The sequence below is a fragment of the Balaenoptera acutorostrata genome, chromosome 20 (genome assembly GCF_949987535.1).
Source record: "Balaenoptera acutorostrata chromosome 20, mBalAcu1.1, whole genome shotgun sequence".
NCBI lineage: Eukaryota > Metazoa > Chordata > Mammalia > Artiodactyla > Balaenopteridae > Balaenoptera > Balaenoptera acutorostrata.
Window position 1 is genome coordinate 39,775,138 of NC_080083.1, and position 20,721 is coordinate 39,795,858.

The window sequence follows — 20,721 nt, forward strand, 5'->3', positions numbered from 1 at the left end:
CCCAGCTTACCCTTCCCCCTCCCTGTGTCCTCAAGTCCATTCTCTATGTCTGTGTCTTTATTCCTGTCTTGCCCCTACGTTCTTCAGAACCTTTTTTCTTTTTTTAGATTCCATATATATGTGTTAGCATACGGTATTTGTTTTTCTTTTTCTGACTTAACTTCACTCTGTATGACAGACTCTAGGTCCATCCACATCTCTGCAAATGGCACAATTTTGTTCCTTTTTATGTGTATTAGCTATTTTAAAGTCCTTGTGTGCTAATTCTGTCAGGTCTGTCATTTCTGTTTCTGTTGACTGCTTTTTCTTCTGGTTATGGTTCATGTTTTTCTGCTTCTCTGTATATCTAGTAATTTTGATTGGATTCTGGGCAGTGTGAATGTTGTTCAGTGTCTGGATTTTGTTTTTTGCTTTTAACGTGTGTTGAACTTTGTCTTGGCAGGCAGTTAATTGACTTGGAAATCACTTTGATCCTTTCAGGATTTGTTTTTAGCTTTCTTCTACAGTAGCATTTATTATAGGCTGGTTTAGCCCCATTATTAAGGTATGACCTTCCTGGGATCTCTCCTGAATGCCCTGAGTGTTCAGTAAGGACCCTTCCTCTGACTGGTTGAACTCAAATGTCTGAGCTTTGGTTCTGTGCAACTTACAGCCCCCTAGTAGTTCTTTGCTTGACCTCATGGAGTTTCATCCTACGAGCATGCAGTTTAGTATTCAGAAGAAGTGTCTGTGGACCCCTGTGCAGATTTCTGGAGCTCTTTCTCTTCCTCTTCTACAGTTGACTGCCCCTCAAATTCCTGTTGTTTCAGCCTCTTTCAAGTCTGATCTTTTTCTCCTTGTCTCTGTGTCAGGGTCTTATAAAAATGCCTTGAGGGGAAAATCCCAGTAATGGCATTGCTCACCTTGTTACTTTCCTTCTCTTAGAGATCATAGTCCTATGTTGCCTGTTGTCCAATTTCTGAAAATAGCTTCACATATTTTGTCCAGTTTTCTAGTTACTTATGGCTAGTGGGCTTAGTTTGGTGGACTTGTCTGTGATTCTGCATTAAACAGAATGATTCTTTTCAGGCTTCCAAATACCAGCCCTTCAGAATATAACTGTCATGCTTCTCCTGAAGCTTAATTTTTCCAGGATGAAATGCTCCCATTTTATTCAAAGGATATATGATGAAGTTTTGTTTATTTTACCAATCTGGTCGTTTTCTTACAGACATGTTCTAGTATTCTTTTGTGTACTCTGTGTACTATAGCATTGATTTATAACCACAAAGAGATTTCTATTTCTTTACTTAGTCACCAAATCTGGTGTTTTGATATGTGCAACTAAGACAACTATGTAACTAGATGTAAATAAGTAACAACAAATATGTATCCAGGTGATTAGAAGTTCATGAATGTTACCAATTTAGGACTATCCTGTGTGAGTAGCCCTTCTGTTCTGAAAGATGATAACTTCTTTGGAAGAGATTCTATTCATGCTCTGACCTATATTCTTTAAATGTATTAAGCTCTATATAAATACAGTGGTCACTACAAAATTTTATTTTTTACATTTTTGCTTAGATTCCAGCATGCCATGGGGGGAGTACCTGCCTGGGCAGAGACCAATAAGCGGAAAACATCTTCAGATGGTGAGTGTTGACGCCTCTGTTTAAGTTGGTAAATAGATTCCTATTTCTGTTCTGTTATTATTTGAGGTTTCTCACGAGGCTTGTTAAAACCTGGTGTTTGAAATATGTCTTTTTTTGTTTTTTTTTAATGTCTGGTTTTGAAGTCTCCCATTTCTCTGAAGGAAGCTCTTTTACAATAGTGTAGACGTATTTAGTAGCATATTCTTTACTTGTAGAGACAATAATGGATGAATTTTATGATGTTTTTCCTCAACAGAACTATGTTACATTATGGCATAGATTAAGTAAAAAATAAGTAGTAGTGTTATTTCTTCATTCAGAGCCCCTTCCAAAGACATGAGCAGCTGATCTAGCTATCCACTAGGAAATGGAATGTCTTTCTAAGGAGCACATGTCAGGTTAGGCCCAGATGATTATTCACTTTCTAAAAACCTATTTTTCAACTCCAGATTTTAAGTTTGACTTGTACCAAAACTGTTTTCTGCTGTTTAGATCTTTGAGTTTAGATATTATATGGATGGTTTGGCCAAGATCTGATTTGAGTTCTTGGAGTTATAAATTTTAGACTTGGAATTGACTTTTGAAGTCCTTGAGGAACTTTAGAGTATATCCTCCCATTGTAATACAGGAGCTCCTTTCTTAGCATCTTTGGTATCTGATGAACCTCTGTTCGATTATCATCATCACCTCTCCCTCCCTTCTCCCCACCCATGTCAGTCTTCATGGTATCCACGTATAGGGAGCCCTTACAAGGAGCCAGTTTTATATAATTCTGTTAGAAAACTCAATCTGTTATTAAGTAGAAACTTACCTTCTGGTTTCCAACCAGATACTTTTAGAGGTTGAAGGACTCTTAGTGATGTAGCCCGACTTTATCTGCTGCAAGAAACTTCTCTACAACATCGGTTAGATGATAATTTAGCCTCTGCTTAAATATTTCAAATAATGTTGTGCTCCTTATTAGACTATTTCTTCCTCTTTTCTTTAAGAACTAATTGTAATTTTTTTAACTATTGAAATTTAGCCTCCCTATACTCTGTAGTCCTACCTTTTGAAGAGATATAATCTTATCTCTCATTCATATAAAACTCTTCTGTTATTTGAGAAATATATTTCTAGGTTTTTTTTTTTAATATGTTAATCATCTTGTCCTGTCACTTTTTTTTTTTTTTTTTGGCCACCCCACGCAGCATGTGGGATCCTAGTTCCCAGGCCAGGGATCGAACCCATGCCCACTGCATTGGGAGTGTGGAGTCTTAACCACTGGACCACCAGGGAAGTCCCATCCTGTCACTTTTTTTTTTACATGGCATAATTATAAACCTCAGTCATCAGTTTACCTTCCTGGATGAAATATAATTTTATTATCCATTTTAGAATATTGCATTCATAGAACTACAGCAGTTTAGATCCATGTAATTATAGATTAGGTTTATGCTGACACTGAAGCAGAAAATCTCCCAGATCCCAGTGGCTTAATCCAGTAGAATTTTTTTTTTTCCCATGAGTACAATTGAGGTGGTGAGAAGGTGATGCTCTACTTAAGGGACCCAAGTTTATAGAGGTTCTGCCATCTTCAGGCTGTGTCTTCCAATGTTGCCTAAGATATTGGCCACCAGTTGACTTATAGGAGAAGAGGGAGAAGGCTCACCAAGGGAAGTTTTTAATTGGCCTGTCCTGGAAGTGGTACGTGATACTTTCACCTACATTTTATTGGCCACTCAGTCATGAGGCCACACTAACTGCATGCAATACCAGGAAATATAGTTTGTCTTTGTGCCCAGGAGAAAAAGGAAATGAATTAGGTCAACAGTCAGCCAGTCTGTTACTATCTGGGATATCCAAGTCTAATACCTTAATTGTACAGATGATGGGAGTAAAGTTCAAAAAGATAGAAGTGACTTGTCCAAGGTATACTTATTGGCAGAGTGGTGACTACAACCCAGCTTCACAGTTATCTCCAACATATTATTTGTTTTTATCTGTAAATACTAGATTATCTTTTTTTTTTTTTTCCTGAATTACCTTTTTTTTTTTTTTTTTTCCCCTGGCCCACTGGCATGCAGGTTCCCTGACCAGGGATTGAACCTGTGCCCCCTACAGTGGAAGCACGGAGTCTTAACCAGTGGACCACCAGGGAAGTCCCTAGATTGAGTATCTTTAAAAGAGAAGTACTCCCTCCTTTAAACATAGCTATAATGCTATTATCATACACCTTCAGAAATCAATAGTAATTCCTTAATATTACGGAGTTTTTTTTTTTTTTTTTTTTTAAAGGTTTGTATGTGATCTAAATGCAGATGCCTCTATTTATTTATTTATTTTTGTCTGTATTGGGTCTTCGGTTCGTGCGAGGGCTTTCTCCAGTTGCGGCAAGCGGGGGCCACTCTTCATCGCGGTGCGGGGACCGCTCTTCATCGCGGTGCGCGGGCCTTTCTCCATCGCGGCCCCTCCCGTTGCGGGGCACAGGCTCCAGACGCGCAGGCTCAGCAATTGTGGCTCACGGGCCCAGCTGCTCCGTGGCATGTGGGATCTTCCCAGACCAGGGCTCGAACCCGTGTCCCCTGCATTAGCAGGCAGATTCTCAACCACTGCGCCACCAGGGAAGCCCTACGGAGTTTTATTGTTGCTGTTTTGTCAATTTATTCACCACCACCCCCGCCCCTCTGCCCCCTGCCGCAGTTTTCCAGTTTTTTTAGCTTGCTTTGTATTCTGCTTGGTCTTCATAGGTGCTGTTGAACCTGGCTACCTGTCTCTTCTAAGTTTTGGAAATTCTTGCCTGTTATCTCTTCACATATTGTTTTTGTTCCATTCTTTCTTTCCTTCTGGGATACCAATTACATGTATGTTAAAAAATTTTTTTAAAACATTCTGTGTTCTTTTCTGATGAGATTAGGTGCATTCAGGGTGGTATGGCTGTAGACTGTGTTCTTTTCTGTATTTTCTGTCTTTTTGCTTTCTGTACTTTAGTCTGGATATTTTTTTCTGATCCTTTTTCCAGACCACTAATTCTCTCTTCACGTAATTTTGATATCCTGTGAAAACCATCCACTGGGGTGTTAGTTTTAATTACTGTTTTTCAGTTCTAGAATTTCCATTTGGTTCTTTTTTTTTTAATAGTCTAGTTCTCTGGCTTAATTCTGAGTCTTGCCTTTCATTATCTCTAATACGTTAAACATAAATTAAAAATTTTTTTTTGGGCTTCCCTGGTGGCGCAGTGGTTGAGAATCTGCCTGCTAATGCAGGGGACACGGGTTCGAGCCCTGGTCTGGGAAGATCCCACATGCCGCGGAGCGGCTGGGCCCGTGAGCCACAATTACTGAGCCTGCGCGTCTGGAGCCTGTGCTCCGCAACAAGAGAGGCCGTGACGGTGAGAGGCCCGCGCACCGTGATGAAGAGTGGCCCCCGCTTGCCACAACTAGAGAAAGCCCTAGCACAGAAACGAAGACCCAACATAGCAATCAATCAATCAATCAATTAATCAATAAAAAAAAATAAATCTTTAAAAAAAAAAAAATTTTTTTTATTATTATTATTTTTCCTTCCAGTTTTACTGAGATATAATTGACATACAGCACTGTATAAGTTTAAGGTGCACAGTATAATGATTTGACTTACATATGCCATGAAATGATGACCACAGTAAGTTCAGTGAACGTCCATCATCTCATATAGATAAAAAAGTAAAGAAGTAGAAAATAAGTATTTTTCCTTGTGGTGAGAAGTCTTAGGATCTACTGTCAACACCTTTCATATATAACATACAGCAGAGTTATATTTATCACGTTGTACATTATATCCCTAGTACTTATTTATCTTATAACTGGAAGTTTGTACCTTTTGACTGTCTTCATCCAATTCCCCTCACGTTACCCTCCATCTCTGGTGACCACAGACCTGATCTCTTTTTCTATGAGTTTTAAATGTAATACTTAAAAATTTTATGTCTGATAACTTCATTATCTAGATCTCCTGTGAGGATTGTTTGTTTTTCTTTAGGTTTTCAGTTAAGTTATCTTACCTTGTCATTATTTACCTGGTTATATGTCGTTGAGTGGTGGGCATTGTATATGAGAAATAGTATTGATTAACTAGAGGTCTAGGACAATGGTATCTCTTTCCAGAGAATTTATGTATTTGTTTTTGGGTAGGTGGTTGGGCAATGGGCACTAGCAATCCTAGAACATCTCATTCTAGTCAGAGACTGTGAGGATTCAAAGCCGGGTTTCAGTTCCTGGGAGATTTTCTCGTAATTCTTTGATTTTACCTTTAATTTTATGTATAGCCTTTTGTGGCAACAATCCAGAGCCTGGTGGTTTACCAGACCCCTTAGGAACCTTAGAGGGCTTTTGGTGCTAGTTTTTGCTCTCTTAACCCTACAAGTGTTTTATTAAACACTCTGCTTAGCTTCTCAGCTTTCTTTACTAGAATCATCAGTCATCTCCAGGGGAAAAGCAGCCCTATTACCTCTCTTGGAAGTTCTGATACACAGTTTGCTGGCATTGTTCTTTCAGTCAGCTACAAGTTCTAGTTCTTTTTCCTGTGAGTTGTTAAGCTAGATCTGCTGTTCATCCTGTTGCCCATCTTGCCACTGTTACGAGTTTCTCTTTTTAAATTAAATGCTGACTCCGTTTCATCTTTATTTCATTTCATGTTGTTTTAGTCACTGTAGTGAATGTGTCTTTCGTTCCAGAGTCAGGCTTTGATTTTAACCATATACATTGAGGTCTTGTCATCTTCTTTCTCTCCTTCAAATTTATTTTGCTGTTTTACTTTTACCATTTGCAGCTTAAATAAAATGATTGAGGTTGGGAGACTGGGAGGGGAGTTGAAGTTTGAAATATAGATGTTTGGGATAGGTAATGGCCATCTCATTGATTCTAAAGATCAGCCTATGGATTTGTTTGACTTAGATGAAAGTGAAGAGGATGAAGATGATTTGTTGCAAAGGACTGGGAATTTCATATCCACATCAACCTCTCTTCCTAAAGGAATCTTAAAGGTGAGAATCAGTAAAATTGGGTCAATCCAACTAATTACCTCTGAAATCCAATATACTTCCCAGTTACAAATGTATGGATTCCTGTTATCTGTGGGATTAAATGTGCTTGCTGTCATTTTGCCTTGGTAAATATTTGTGTTAGGTTTTTTACGTTTTGCAAAAACAAGATTAAATTATGTTCCCAGGAATTTTTTAGGAATGTTATTTGATTCCTCCTTTTGCATTTCTTGTTCTTCTGTTGGCATCAGCCTTGTTCATGCTGCTCTCATCTCTCGCCCAGTGCAAAGCAACAGCTTTGTGGCTAGACTCTCCACTACCACTTTCCTTCTTCCTAAGCCGTTCTTCCTATAGTAGCCTGAGGGATCTTTTAAAAATAAAATATCATGTCCTGTCACTTTTCATTGCTCTTTGAAAACATCTGAATTCCTTACCATAGTCTACCCTGCCCTTCACAGGATCTGGCTTTTGCCTATGTCTTCAACTTCATCTGATGCCTTTTCCTCTTATTCCTTACTCAGGCCACACAGGCCTTCTTTCTGTTTCTTGCACATGCCAAGTTCTTTCTTGCCCCTGAACCTTTGCTCTTGCTCATCCCTCCATGTGTTCTTTAAGCACTGCCAGTGGCCAACTCATTCTTTTCTGCTCACATGACGCCCTAGAAATGTCTTTCCTCGCCATCTTACCTAAAGTGGCACCTTTCTGCTCACATGATGCCCTAGAAGTGTCTTTCCTTGCCATCCTATCTGAACTGGCTTACTCTAGTTACTGTCTAACTCATCACTGTGTCTCACTTGTTCATTGTGGTAACCAAGTGCCTACCCAGCACTTGCTTCAGTTAAATATATGTCAAATGAACAGTTCTCTTTGACATAATTTTCCCCATTATAAAATGGTAGCATGTGAATTTAGATGGCGAGAGGGGACCTTATTATGGTAAATTATTAGACAGAGTGATTCTGTCTCTCCCAACCCTGTGCAGATAATTCATTTAGCTCCTCATAGGGTGAATTCACCTCCATTGAAAATGTAGTCACCACAAAAATTTATCTTCAGGGGTTACAAAGAAAACATCATATGATACTGTGTTTTTTATGTAATTGCATTTTTAATGTAGAGGAGGCCCCCGAAAAATGGATTCTTGTATGGTAAAGCACTGTACTAGAATACTAGTTGGTAGCAGAGCTGTCTGTGGTCTTCTGGTTACTCTTCCAATGTGCTTTCTTCTGCATTGTAAACTACTTTATAATGTCTTCATGCTTTAAAGAAAATAATGTTAACCCATTCGAATTGATAAAATTCCAGCTTTATTTTTCTGTAGATGAAGCACTGCCAGCATGCTAATGCTGAACGTCCTACTACTGCTCGGATCTCGTCTGTGCAGTTCCATCCTCGTGCACAGGTTGTGATGGTCGCTGGACTAGATAATGCTGTATCGCTATTTCAGGTATGCATTTTTAAATGAAGACTTGTAGGGACTTCCCTGGTGGCACAGCGGTTAAGAATCCGCCTGCCGATGCAGGGGACACAGGTTTGATCCCTGGTCCCGGAAGATCCTACATGCCGCAGAGCAGCTAAGCCCATGCGCCACAACTACTGAGCCTGTGCTCTAGAGCCTGTGAGCCACAACTACTGAAACCCATGTGCCTAGAGCCCGTGCTCCGCAACAAGAGAAGCCACCACAATGAGAAGCCCGTGCACTGCAATGAAGAGTAGCCTCCGCTCACTGCAACTAGAGAAAACCTGCATGCAGCAACGAAGACCCACCGCAGCCAAAAATAAATAAAATAAATAAATTAAAAAAAAAAGACTTGTAGTGAAAAATGTTTACAATCAGCATACATGGTCTGTGGAAATAATCAAAAGGAATATTTTGTACTTCCTTACAGGTTGATGGAAAAACAAATCCTAAAATTCAGAGCATCTATTTGGAAAAGTTTCCAATCTTTAAAGCTTGTTTTAGTGCTAATGGAGAAAAGGTTTTAGCCACGAGTACTCACAGCAAGGTTCTTTATGTCTATGATATGCTGGCTGGAAAGCTAATTCCTGTGCATCAAGTAAGAGGTAAGGTTTCTAATGAACATATAGCTGACATGCACCCCCTTCCCCCCAGCCCATAGTTGAGTTTGTTTAACAGTATTTACAACCACTTTTTTTCCTCCCCATAGTATTATTAAAAATAAGGGTTTCTTTGGTTTTAGTATTTGGAAAATGTCATGTTGTTGAGATAACATGTTTGAATGAAAAAAGTGGACTGACTTACTGAGTACCTATGGGAAGAAGATCATAATTTGCAAATATATATTCCCCTAGACCAGAAAAGCAGTTGCAAATACTTGGCTGTAAAATTAGCAGTTGCTGCAGCAGAAAGAACATGAGCCTGGGAGCTAAAAGACCTGGGTTCTATTTCCTTGGACAAATTATTTCACTTCTCTGATCTGAAATTTGGATGCCCTCCAGTTCTTCTGCTGTTTGTTATAATACAATTTTGGTTTACATTTAAAGGAAATAAAGCACTGCTTTTGGAATTCGTAATGTATTTTAAAGAATGAACTACTTGAAAAATACATATTTTTTATTAGATGAAAATTTATCTTTCCTCTGCCTTATCTATTCTTCCGCTTTCTCTTACTCCCATTACCTCAAAAATATAGTGACACCTTCATGAATACTTTGGGAACTAAAGTCCTTGTAATGAAGTTGGTTGGGTTAACATTATAAATCTTGAGAGGTGTTGTTGTCATATGCTACAGCTTGCTGGCAGTTTCCCTGTTAAATTGCACATATGTGGGACTGTAAAGGTTACAGGTTGCTCTGTACAGTCTTTTTTCTGCTGGTGGTTAAAAGTGAGTAAGGCCAACTTTAGAAACATTTATGATGTTTATTTTCAGTGTTTCCAGTCTTGTCTTTCCTGTGTTCCTGACACTTTCAGTGATCCTTTCCAAGGGGGTTTTTAATTTATCTATTTATGCTTTAAATCAGTGCTTCTCAAACATTAATGTGCATATGAATCACCTGGGGATCTTGTTAAAATGCAGACTCTGATTCTGTTGTTCTGAGGCGGGCCTGATTCTGCATTTCTAACAAGTTCTCAGATGCTGCTGATGCTACTGGTCCATGGACTTCCCTTTGAGTTGGAAAACCTTGAAGTGTCTCCCCATATTGAAATAGAAAGCAACATGTAGTAGTTTTTATTCTTAAATGTCATTCCACTAATCAAAAGGAATGTGCTCTGGTCCTTCCTTGCCGTGCATCCTCTTGGGAAAAGCAAACCAGGGGTGGCTGAGATCCAGTAGTTAGTGATGTGTACTGTGGATCTGCTGGTGTGGAGGGCTGTGTATCTGATCACCGGATTCTTCTAAGACATGGCATTTATCTTTGCCTTTTAATATTTTTCTTTCTCTTTCTTCAATAAGCGTAACTTGGTAGTAATGATAATTATAATAGTAATGGTAAATCAAATGTATTTCTTCTTGTGGTGTTATGTTATTGAATATAATTCTCAGTCTCGTGATTATAAAACAGTATTAATAACTCGAAATTAATTAAGGACAGTAGAACAAGGGGGAAAATTGCTGACAAGTTAGGATGTGCAAGCCTTACGTGTATGTGAGCTCTTGGTTCTTGCAAATGCAAGTCTGAAAAATGAAGAATTCAGAATTGATGCATTCTGAAGAATTCTGCTTTGAGGGTTCCTTCCACTAACCTGTCAGGGCTTGTAAAGTGGGGTCTGTGGATTCTCAAAATTCAGGGGTCTGTGAAGCTGGATAGGAAAAATATTCCATCTTTATTTTCACTAATCTCTAACTGAAATTTAGCATTTCCTTCAGTTACAAAAGTTTCAAACAACCGTTGTTTTGAGAAGGGTATCATACACTTCACCAGACTGGCACACAGAAAGGTTAAGAACCACAGATTACTATTTCAAAGTCCAGAAGCAGTTTCAGTTGCATCGTTTAGAAGGACAGTTCTTATATCTATATCTATCCATCTGTGCCGGGTCTTAGTTGTGGCATGCGGGATCTTTGTTGCCGCCTGGGAGATCTTCATTGCAGCATGCGGGAATCTTTTAGTCGTGGCATGCGGACTCTTATTTGTGGCACGCGGAATCTAGTTCCCTGACCAGGGATCGAACCCGGGCTGCCTGCATTGGGAGCACCGAGTCTTAACCACTGGACCACCAGGGAAGTCCCTAGAAGGACAGTTCTTTTTTTTTTTTTTTTTTTTAAGATTTATTTATTTAATTTTATTTTTGGCTGCATCGGGTCTTAGTTGCGGCACACCGGATCTTCGTTGAGGCATGTGGGATCTTCTCTTGCGGCGTGCAGGCTTCTCTCTAGTCGTGGTGTGCGGGGTTTCTCTCTCTAGTTGTGGTGCGTGGTGCATGGGCTCCAGAGCGCGTGGGCTCTGTAGTTTGCAGATTCAGGCTCTCTAGTTGAGGCACGTGAGCTCAGTAGTTGCGGCGCGTGGGCTTAGTTGCCCCGAGGCATGTGGGATCTTAGTTCCCTGACCAGGAATCTAACCCCTGTCCCCTGCATTGCAAGGTGGATTCTTTACCACAGGACCACCAGGGAAGTCCCAGAAGGGCAGTTCTTAAGGGAGCTGTCTTGTTCTAGGAAAACACAACGAATTTGACCATTTGGGAATCAAATTAGTTTGTCAGGCAGCCATTTTGATTTATAGGCATATGGTCATTGCTGAGCCTTAGTTTTCTCTTTCTGTAAACTCAAGGGTTCTAAAATATTAAAAGAACTTTTTAGAAGATTGTAACTAAGCACCACCTGCCACTTGGTAAATGCTCAGTCATTGGTAACTGCTGTCATTGTTAAGAACAGCATATAATCTGTCTGATCACAGTCAGTTCACTTCCCATCCTATGGAATTTGGCTCTATTCTAATCAAATTGGCCATTCTTTTTCTTACCTATAAGTTGCTCAGCAGTTGACCTAAAAATCTCATTCCTGGGACTTCCTGGCGGTCCAGTGGTTAAGACTCCGTGCTTCCAATGCAGGGGGCGTGGGTTCAATCCATGGTCTGGGAATTAAGATCCCACATGCTGTGTGGGGTGGCCAAAAAAAAAAAAAAAAAAAAAAAAAATCTCATTCCCTAATCTATAGAAACATTTATACCTGACATCTTTAAAGCTCTATATCTTTTATCTCAAGGCCATGTTATAAATTTTGTCTGGCTTCTGTTTTGAAAGGTCTAGCTTTTATAAAAAGCAATTATAATATTGATATTAGCACTTATTATCACTATTCTTTTGTGAAGTCAAAAGTAAAATGCTATATACATATAACTGGTGTACAATACACTGTAAGGTTTGGATAAAAATATGGTGATCTTTCTTATTTTTCCAATTAATTGATAAAGTAACTGTTTGTCCTTATTTGTTGGAAGTCTAGTATTTCCTTCTTGAAGACAACCCCCTTTCCTGAATTACCCCCAAACAACAGGCTTACTCAGGCCAAAAACATAAGGCCTTTCACTGCAGGCAGAGAGCAGTGGACTGTGTAAAGAGTCCTCTGGCATTTTGCCTCTGTTGCTGCCATCCTGGGTCTGTGTTCACACTGGTCCCACACAGTATGAGGGAAGTTTGTTTACTGTTGCCCTTGTGACACCTGTGCAGTCTGCAGTCCTCCAGGACTGTGGTGGTGCCCAGCTGTAGGCTCCAAGGTGAGCACTTTGAGTTCTGTCTTGCATTCCCACTGTGCTCTTAGGATTGGGTCTGGAGGGGTTTCCAGAACTAACCTCCCTTCTCTGCTTCATCATGTAATGATATTTTCCATTTGTTTGGAGCTGTTTCTTTCCGTATGCTGTAGTCAGTATATAATGTTTGCCCAAAATTTGGGATGAATATTATCCGTAGTAGGACTAGAGTCATTGTGAAGAAGATGGTCATCCCTAGCAGAAGTAACCCTAGTGACTGGAAATATGTGTCTGGATTGATTCCAGTCAAGGAAGCTAGGATGTAGTCTCTTGGTGGGTGGGGCTAGAGTGGGAGGCCCAGTTTTGTAGTATTGTGAACCATCTAGACAAAGACTGTTACTAGCACAGAGATGGTCTGTGGGACCTTCAACTATCATTTTCCTGGTGGGGGGAACAAGAACTCTTCACTGGATTTTTCTAAATTCTTTTTTCTGATTAATATTCTAACTTAGCGATATGTTCACATGGTACAAAAGTCCAATACGTACAAATGAGTGGATAGTGAAAATTCTCTTCTGCTCTGTCACCCTGGAAGCGTAGCTAGTTATTCTTATGTATCCTTTCTATTAGGCAACTTGTTAATGGGTAAGTTGGCTCTATAAGCAATTTAATATCAGAAGGGTCTCCTGCATAGTCAGTATGAGCCTTTTAGGCATGGGAAAGGAACATGTCCCATTGTAAATAAGTAAATGGACATCTGGTCTATATACTTAGCTCATGTGATTTGGTTACATGAGTCTTGAGAAGCTAATCAACTCTTGGATACACTACTGACACATGGTTTTGGTTTGTTTTTTCTTTTTGATCCACAAAGTTAAGAATTAGACTCCCATTCATCGTGGGCTGTTTAGTAGGTGGCTGGCAACTAGTTTCGGCACGTTACTGCGTTTTAGCTGTCTCTGTGGCAGTGTATTTTCCTTCTGGTGATGAACGTTTTGACAGAGAAGTATAATTTATCCTTTTAGTTACTTACAGGTATTACTGTTTACATTTGGAAAATTAGTCGATAACTTTACTGGTTGGAGAGCTGGCTCTCAGGCCTGTAATTAGAATGGTGAATGTTAACCAAGACAAAGAACAGAAGTTTGCTAAGCATTTTGTAGTGACCTTATATTTCAGTCATACTCAATGATGCATGGGGTCAGACTTACTCAGAGTCTGAGCCCACGTTTTATTTAAGGCACTTAAAAAGTAAGAAACTCTCAATTGTCAGTGAAAGCTTTACTGCAAACCATTAATCCTTATTGATTCATCTCCTTTCTTAGGTTTGAAGGAGAAGATAGTGAGGAGCTTCGAAGTCTCCCCAGATGGGTCCTTTTTGCTTATAAATGGTGTTGCTGGATATTTTCACTTGCTGTCAATGAAGGTGAACCATTATTAGCTGTTGCTTGTTCTTCTAGGATAAGACATTAGTGTAGGGATGGTCTTGAACCGTAACTCATGGTGTCCTTAAATCTGCATCTCAAGTAGAGGAACATATTGAGACTTGGGGAGAAGTTGTGGGCAGTTGGGGAAGAATTTTTTTTTTGAGGGTAGGGAAAAACAAAGTTGAGTAGGTGCTACAAAATAAAGAACTAGATTGCTTTTATTCTGCACATAGTGATTCTTCTTTGCAGCGCCTAACAATTTGATAAATAATATTTATTGTTCTTCCAGAATAAAGAGCTAATTGGTAGTATGAAAATTAATGGAAGGATTGCAGCATCCACATTCTCTTCAGATAGTAAGAAAGTATATGCATCTTCAGGTAAGTTAAGTTAATGATAAGATGATCCGAAGCTTCTTTGAAGCTTTGGATGTGTTTAAATATCAACTTTAACCAAAACTGGGTTTGATTTTAGACTTTTTTGTGTTAGTAAGAAAATCATTTTTATTTTTACAATTCATTTTTCATTGCTGTTTGCCTTCTCATTTACTAACTAGTAATGGTGAAGGGTTAACCACTTAACATGCACTGTTTGGGGAAAAGATGGGAAGAAAATGCATTTTATTTATTTATTTATTTAATTTATTTTTGACTATGTTGGGTCTTCGTTGCCGCGTGGGCTGTCTCTAGTTGCGGTGAGCTCTTCATTGCGGTGCGTGGGCTTCTCACTGCAGTGGCTTCTCTTGTTGCAGAGCACGGGCTCTAGGTGCGTGGGCTTCAGTAGTCGTGGCATGCGAGCTCAGTAGTTGTGGCTCGCAGGCTCTAGAGCACAGGCTCAGTAGTTTTTGGTGCACGGGCTTAGTTGCTCTGCGGCATGTGGGATCCTCCCGGACCAGGGATCGAACCCATGTCTCCTGCGTTGGCAGGCAGATTCTTAACCACTGCGCCACCAGGGAAGTCCCCAGAAAATGCATTTTAAAAGATGATTTATTCTGAGACTTTCTTACTTTCTTTTTGAAAGTTATTTAGAATCATTACTTCTTTTCTTTTAGCCTCTTTTGACTTGGATAATGTTTGGAATTTTATTCATTATTGACTGAAAACAATTCTGATCTCATCTGACATTTCTGTAGTACTACCGACCAACCCTTTATCATTCCTGACAGTCTCTAATCTTGTGCTTTTCTGCTGGCCTTTCTGACTGTCCTGTGACTCTTACTCCTTTTCCTAAAGGATCTTAGGGACCATCACAAGCTCAGCGTAGCTCATGCTGTTTGGTAGTGGGAGGCATTAGAGTGGTTCTGCCAGTGAGTAGTATTCTTCAATCTATTCAAAAACTTTTTTTAAAAAAAGGATTAAGTTTAGCATTAACTTTAATTTTTGTTTTGGTTTTGGCCCAGAATCAAACTTTCACAAGGTTGAGTTACTTACATTTGTATGTTTTTAATCCAATAATATAAGAATGTCAGCAGCATATATAGTCCCTATTAATTAATATGCTAGGTTTTATGAGGGGTAAGGAATAAATATTGGTTCAGAGAAATAATGTTCCTAATGAAATGGCCTTTGGATCCTGGGAGAGTCAGAGTTGGGGAGAAGAGTTGAAGGGTCAGCACAGGTACTGAGATTTGGTTATATGAATTGGATATAGATGTTAAATATTTACAAATTAGGTTAGTACCATGGAGGTCTAATTTACCATAAGAAGAAAGGTCCTAAAATCAGAGGAGTAATCAAAAGTTGAGCCTTGGTAAGTTAGGGGTTACCTATATTTTGATTGGTGTTCTCCCCCCTCCCCTTCCTCCTTTCCTTCTTCTGTAAGGAGTGATTTGTGTGATTGGCATCATATTGTTCATATTTATTGTTTTATATATATAAAGAATATTTTGATAGAAGGAGTGTTGAAGAAAGAATTTACCTTTTATCTTTTCAGCTGAGCCAGTTTTTTCTTTTTGTTTTTCTTGGATTAATGTTTGCTTCTTAAGTCAACATCAACTTATGACCATGTAATACACTTGCTTTCTAGATGGTCTTCCTGCCCTCGATCCCTTCCATTCCCATTTTAGTCTGTTGCTAGCTAGGCTGATCTTTAAAGCCCTTCCTTTATTGTACCATTACCCTACAGACAGACATAAAGTTTTAAAAATTTGAGCCTATTAAATTTTTTCTAAATACATATTTTACTTCTACCTAACCTAAACCCTTATGCCAGCCTGGGAAGTTTTGTTTCTTAATGAAATAGTTGAAACAGTGAGATACTGAATTCTCGTTGGAAGGATAATAGTATAGAAGGGTGACCGTTAGAGCAATATCCACAGAAAAGAAAGAGATGAAATACATGAGTGAGGAGCCACCTTTGAGATGGGTATGGGGTCATTATACAAGTCTATAACGGGTGTGAGGAAGAGGGCGATCGTCAATATTGAGTGTATAGGAGAGAGAAAAAAGGAGGAGGACTGATTTTGGCAATTAGATGGCCATTTCTATCATGAAAATATTTGTGTTCTCATCAGATTTAATATCCTTTATCTTTCACACATTCTCCCTTCTCTAAACTATTTGTGCTTATTACTCACAATAAATTATCCATACCTCCTTAGTTAAATTATAAATTCCTTTTGGTCTGGATCAGTTCATTCTTCATTTCCTCCTCTGTTGTTAACTTCATCATCAGTTTGATATCTAAATCACCTAGCCTTACATGTTAGGTACTCTGATACCTCTTGATAGATGTTGGAAAACCTTTGCTGGTGGGTTTTTTGTTTTTTCAAATTTTGCACCAATAATTTATCTGAGTGAAATGTAGAAACTTTTTCTAAAGTTCAACTCAAGCCAAGAGTTTGTGATTTTCACTCTAAACCTAAAGAGATTGTTTATTAATGACTAATGAGGATGTAGTTTTCTATATATGGAAATGTATAGAAGAAACATTTTTAGGCCAGTTTTCTAGACTTAGGGCAATTATAGTATATAGTAGGTCTTTATTTGTAGTATCTTGTACTATTAAAGAGGGACTAAGAGTGGTCAGTTCACTTGCCTTTCAAGTTTAAAACAAAATTAACCAAACCCATTTTTTGGCTGTTTCATTCAGGGGATGGAGACGTTTATGTTTGGGATGTGAACTCTAGGAAGTGCCTTAACAGATTTGTTGATGAAGGCAGTTTATATGGATTAAGCATTGCCACATCTAGGAATGGACAGTATGTGGCTTGTGGGTAAGTAAACTGAGGTTCTGGTAACCTTTAATCACTTTTTGCTAATGAGAAAATATTAAAGAATTGAGGGGCTTTCCTGGTGGCGCAGTGGTTAAGAATCCGCCTGCCAATGCAGGGGACACGGGTTCAAGCCCTGGTCTGGGAAGATCCACATGCCGCAGAGCAACTAAGCCCATGTGCCACAACTACTGATCCTATGCTCTAGAGCCCACGAGCCACAACTACTGAAGCCCGTGTGCCTAGAGCCCCTGTTCCTCAACAAGAGAAGCCACCGCAAGGAGAAGCCCACGCACTGCAACGAAGAGTAGCTCCCGCTTGCCGCAACCAGAGAAAGCCCATGCACAGCAACGAAGACCCAACGTAGCCAAAAATAAAATAAATAAATTTATAAAAAGGGAAAAAAAAAAAAAAAAAAAAAATGGAAAAAAAAAAAAGAATTGAATATACTAGATGGTGCCTAGTAGTTCTGTTTATAAACTAGTAATATGAAATTGATAAACCCAGGTGTTACATTTTATTGTCTTAATAATATTTGTTAATATTTGAGTTTAATAATATTAATGGCAGTTTTTCAGCTCTTTAGCAAAGAAAATACTGGACTACCTTATTATGTTATGGTATGTTTTCTTACGTTTGAAATATTTGTTTGATTTAAGTCTTAAAGATACTTAAAGCATTTTTGCCTTTAGCTAGCTAGGTGGTATAAACCAAAAACATGTTTTTTGGGAACACTGTTGTTAGTATTATAGAGACTTTGAAAATATTATCTAGAACATGTTATTGTGTCATTGCTGAAAAAAAATGGTTATTACACTGGGGAAAAGATGGCTTTATTGTCCTACTTGATTTTAAAGATGCAGGGTGGGAGGAGGGGGTATTGGATACTTACCTGTAATTCTAAACGATTTTACCTACCAAATCACTAATCAGCACCTGTAATTTTAGAACTTCCAGAAGTCAATCTTTATGACTTTCTTAGACTAAACACAATTGATCCATAAAGAGATTTCAAATTCTCCCTTGGTGGGAGGTCCAGTGGGTGTTGCTGTCATAGCATACTCACCACTTTTTCTTCACTTCACTACCTCCTTCAAAGGTTAAAATTGGGGAAACTGCTTATAAATATCCCTACCACCATTTGGAAATTGGTCAGCAGCTACCTTGGGTCCTGGGAAGAAAGGAAAGTGGAACCAGGCTGTGGAGCTTGGAGGCCAGGCTGACATCACGTGGGTCTGCCATAGGCAGTAGGGTAGCCTGCGCCCAGCGTTGCTAGAGCACTGTGCACTATGGCAGCAGTTCATGATTAGCAGGTCTTCTGAGACTAAAGCTCCTCTAGAATGAAGACTGGTATTTAAATAAATTATATAATTTTAAGCAGGCCTGCTTTTGCCTTCATGTGGGACAAGAATAACTGCACAAACATAACCTTCACTCAAATCTGTGAAGTTAATCTTTTTCTAGTCCTTGCCTCTCTTTTTTGTATCACTTTTTATTAATCCCCTTTGAAGGGCCCAAAGAGGAAAGTATCTAATATTAGTCGTTTAAACTCATTTGATTTTAATTGCCTTTCAGTGTAATTGAATTCTGATGTGCTTGGTCAAAGACCATTATTAGGTTTTTATTGTTAAACCTGGAAAGAAAGGCCTTAACCCTTGTTAGAGGAATTTCCCATGTTATCAGACAGTCGGGGAAGAGTTGGTGGTGGAATCAGGGCAGAGGTAGGAGAAACTGAACTCACTTGACTGGTTGGCTGGCTGCTCCTTCCCTTCCTCCCACCTCCCTCTCTTTCCCCTCTCCATGTACTGGTGTGAAATTTCTCTATCCTGGCCTTTGCTGCTGGGAATTAACTCCTCCCTTGATCTCAAAATTCATCTGATAGTGTCTATTAACTCTTCTCAGTGTCCTGGCATAAAGTGGATGCTTTTGATTTACAGCTTTGCTCTGATAGGGAAACTTAAGAATGTTGTAAATAGAGAGGTCTTTTAGTTTACAGTATCTTTTTTTATGGCTTTGGTTAATATAAGGATTGCTACATATTTTTAGAAAGCTTTCACATTAATTTGTACAACATCAGTGTTAGGACATACTTGGGAAATGATTAGGGACTAACCCTTCCTGATAGGTGGGGGGGGGGGGCTGATGTTCTGAAGCGTTCTGTAAGACACAACTGAAATCATTGATAAGGAGGGGTCTTGAAGCCTGCAGTCTTACTTTTCCAGGTGCAGTGCCCTTCTCGCTCTACTGGGTAGAATCTTAGTTAAGTTGTACCTTTGCTGCATCTTCTGTGTATGCAGTAGTGTGTTTTGTGACTTCCTATCTAGTCTAGAAGTCAGTCAGTAAAAAAAAAAAAAAGAAATATTTGAATGCTGGCTATGTATTACAAAGCACTGTATATTAAAGAATGGGAAGGTGTTGAGACCTGGCATATTCTCTCCTTTGCATGTGACAGCTCTTTGAATACATAGACTTCAGAAGATAGCTCACTAAATTCAGGTGGCCCCATAAGGTGACTTGGAGAATCCCCTTTATCTTGTTGCTGTTGTTTTATTTTCTCTGCTTTACAGTGAAGAAGTTAGGAGCGTCTTGTGTTCCAGTCATGGAACATCACTGGCTTGGGCTCCTGCCTTGACTTGGGTTGTGCAACCTATAAACCACTTTGGGCTCTTTGTATTTTGAGAACTGTTGGTCAAAGCCATAAAAATACCTGTTTTTATATTTTCTAATCAAAGTTCTATCAGGTGGTTAGATACTTGTTGACTTTAGTCTTCATTACCTTCTTAAAAATACACAAATTAAGATTGTCTTTTTACTAGTTTCCATCTAAATAGTTTCAAACTGTGCTCTGAATAATAATTACAATAAAAAGATTTATAATATTAATAGCAAATTTTTTCAGCACTTAGTATCTGCCAAGCACTGTTTTTCATATATAGCTGTATATGTGTATTGTGTGTGTGTATATATATATATATATATATATAAGGTACGTATGTATGTATGTGTGTATGTAAATATATGTATAGATATTTTTTCATATATAATCTAACTTAATTCTCATTTCCTACTCCATGATATTGGTACTATGATCCCTGCTTTACAGGTGGGGAAGCTGAGGCACTGTGAGTTAAGTAACTTGGTTAGGGTCAGACAGTAAGTGGCAGACCCAAGATTACAAATAGTCTGGCTCCAAAGCCTGAGCTTTTAACCTTCAAAAATTTTTTTTGTTTGTTTTCTTTTTAAAAATTTTATTGAAATACAGTTGATCTACAGTGGTGTGTTAATTTCTGCTGTACAGTAAACTGACTAAGTTATACATATATATTCTTTTTCATATTCTTTCCCATTATGGTTTATCCAAGGATATTGACTGTAGCTCCCTTTGCTATGCAGTAGGACCTTGTTGTTTATCCATCCTGTATCTAATAGTTTGCCTCTGCTAGTCCCACACTCCCACCCCTCCCCACCCCCCCAGCCACAGGTCTGTTCTCTATGTCTGTGAGTCTGTTTCTGTTTTGTAGATATGTTCATTTGTGTCATATTTTAGATTCCACATATATAAGTGATATAATACGGTATTTGTCTTTCTCTTTCTGACATACTTTACTTAATATGATAATCTCTGGGCCCATCCATGTTGCTGCAAATGGCATTATTTTATTCTTTTTTATGGCTGTAATATTTCATTGAATATAAATATATACCACATCCGTATCCATTCATCTGTCGACGGACATTTAGGTTGCTTCTGTGTCTTGCTTATTGTACATAGAGCTGCTCATAGCTTAAGGGTGCATGTATCTT

The 20,721-nt window shown here is 38.8% G+C and overlaps 1 protein-coding gene across 1 annotated transcript in view; it reads left to right on the plus strand.

The window, feature by feature from the left end:
* UTP18 (UTP18 small subunit processome component) overlaps positions 1-20,721 on the plus strand; it is a 38,625-nt gene that overhangs the window by 5,247 nt on the left and 12,657 nt on the right. The window contains exons 4-10 of the mRNA XM_007176505.3: positions 1,564-1,631; positions 6,545-6,633; positions 7,952-8,077; positions 8,520-8,694; positions 13,605-13,705; positions 13,996-14,086; positions 16,797-16,920. Of these exons, the coding sequence (XP_007176567.2) occupies positions 1,564-1,631; positions 6,545-6,633; positions 7,952-8,077; positions 8,520-8,694; positions 13,605-13,705; positions 13,996-14,086; positions 16,797-16,920 (774 nt within the window). The remainder of the gene's footprint in view (positions 1-1,563; positions 1,632-6,544; positions 6,634-7,951; positions 8,078-8,519; positions 8,695-13,604; positions 13,706-13,995; positions 14,087-16,796; positions 16,921-20,721) is intronic.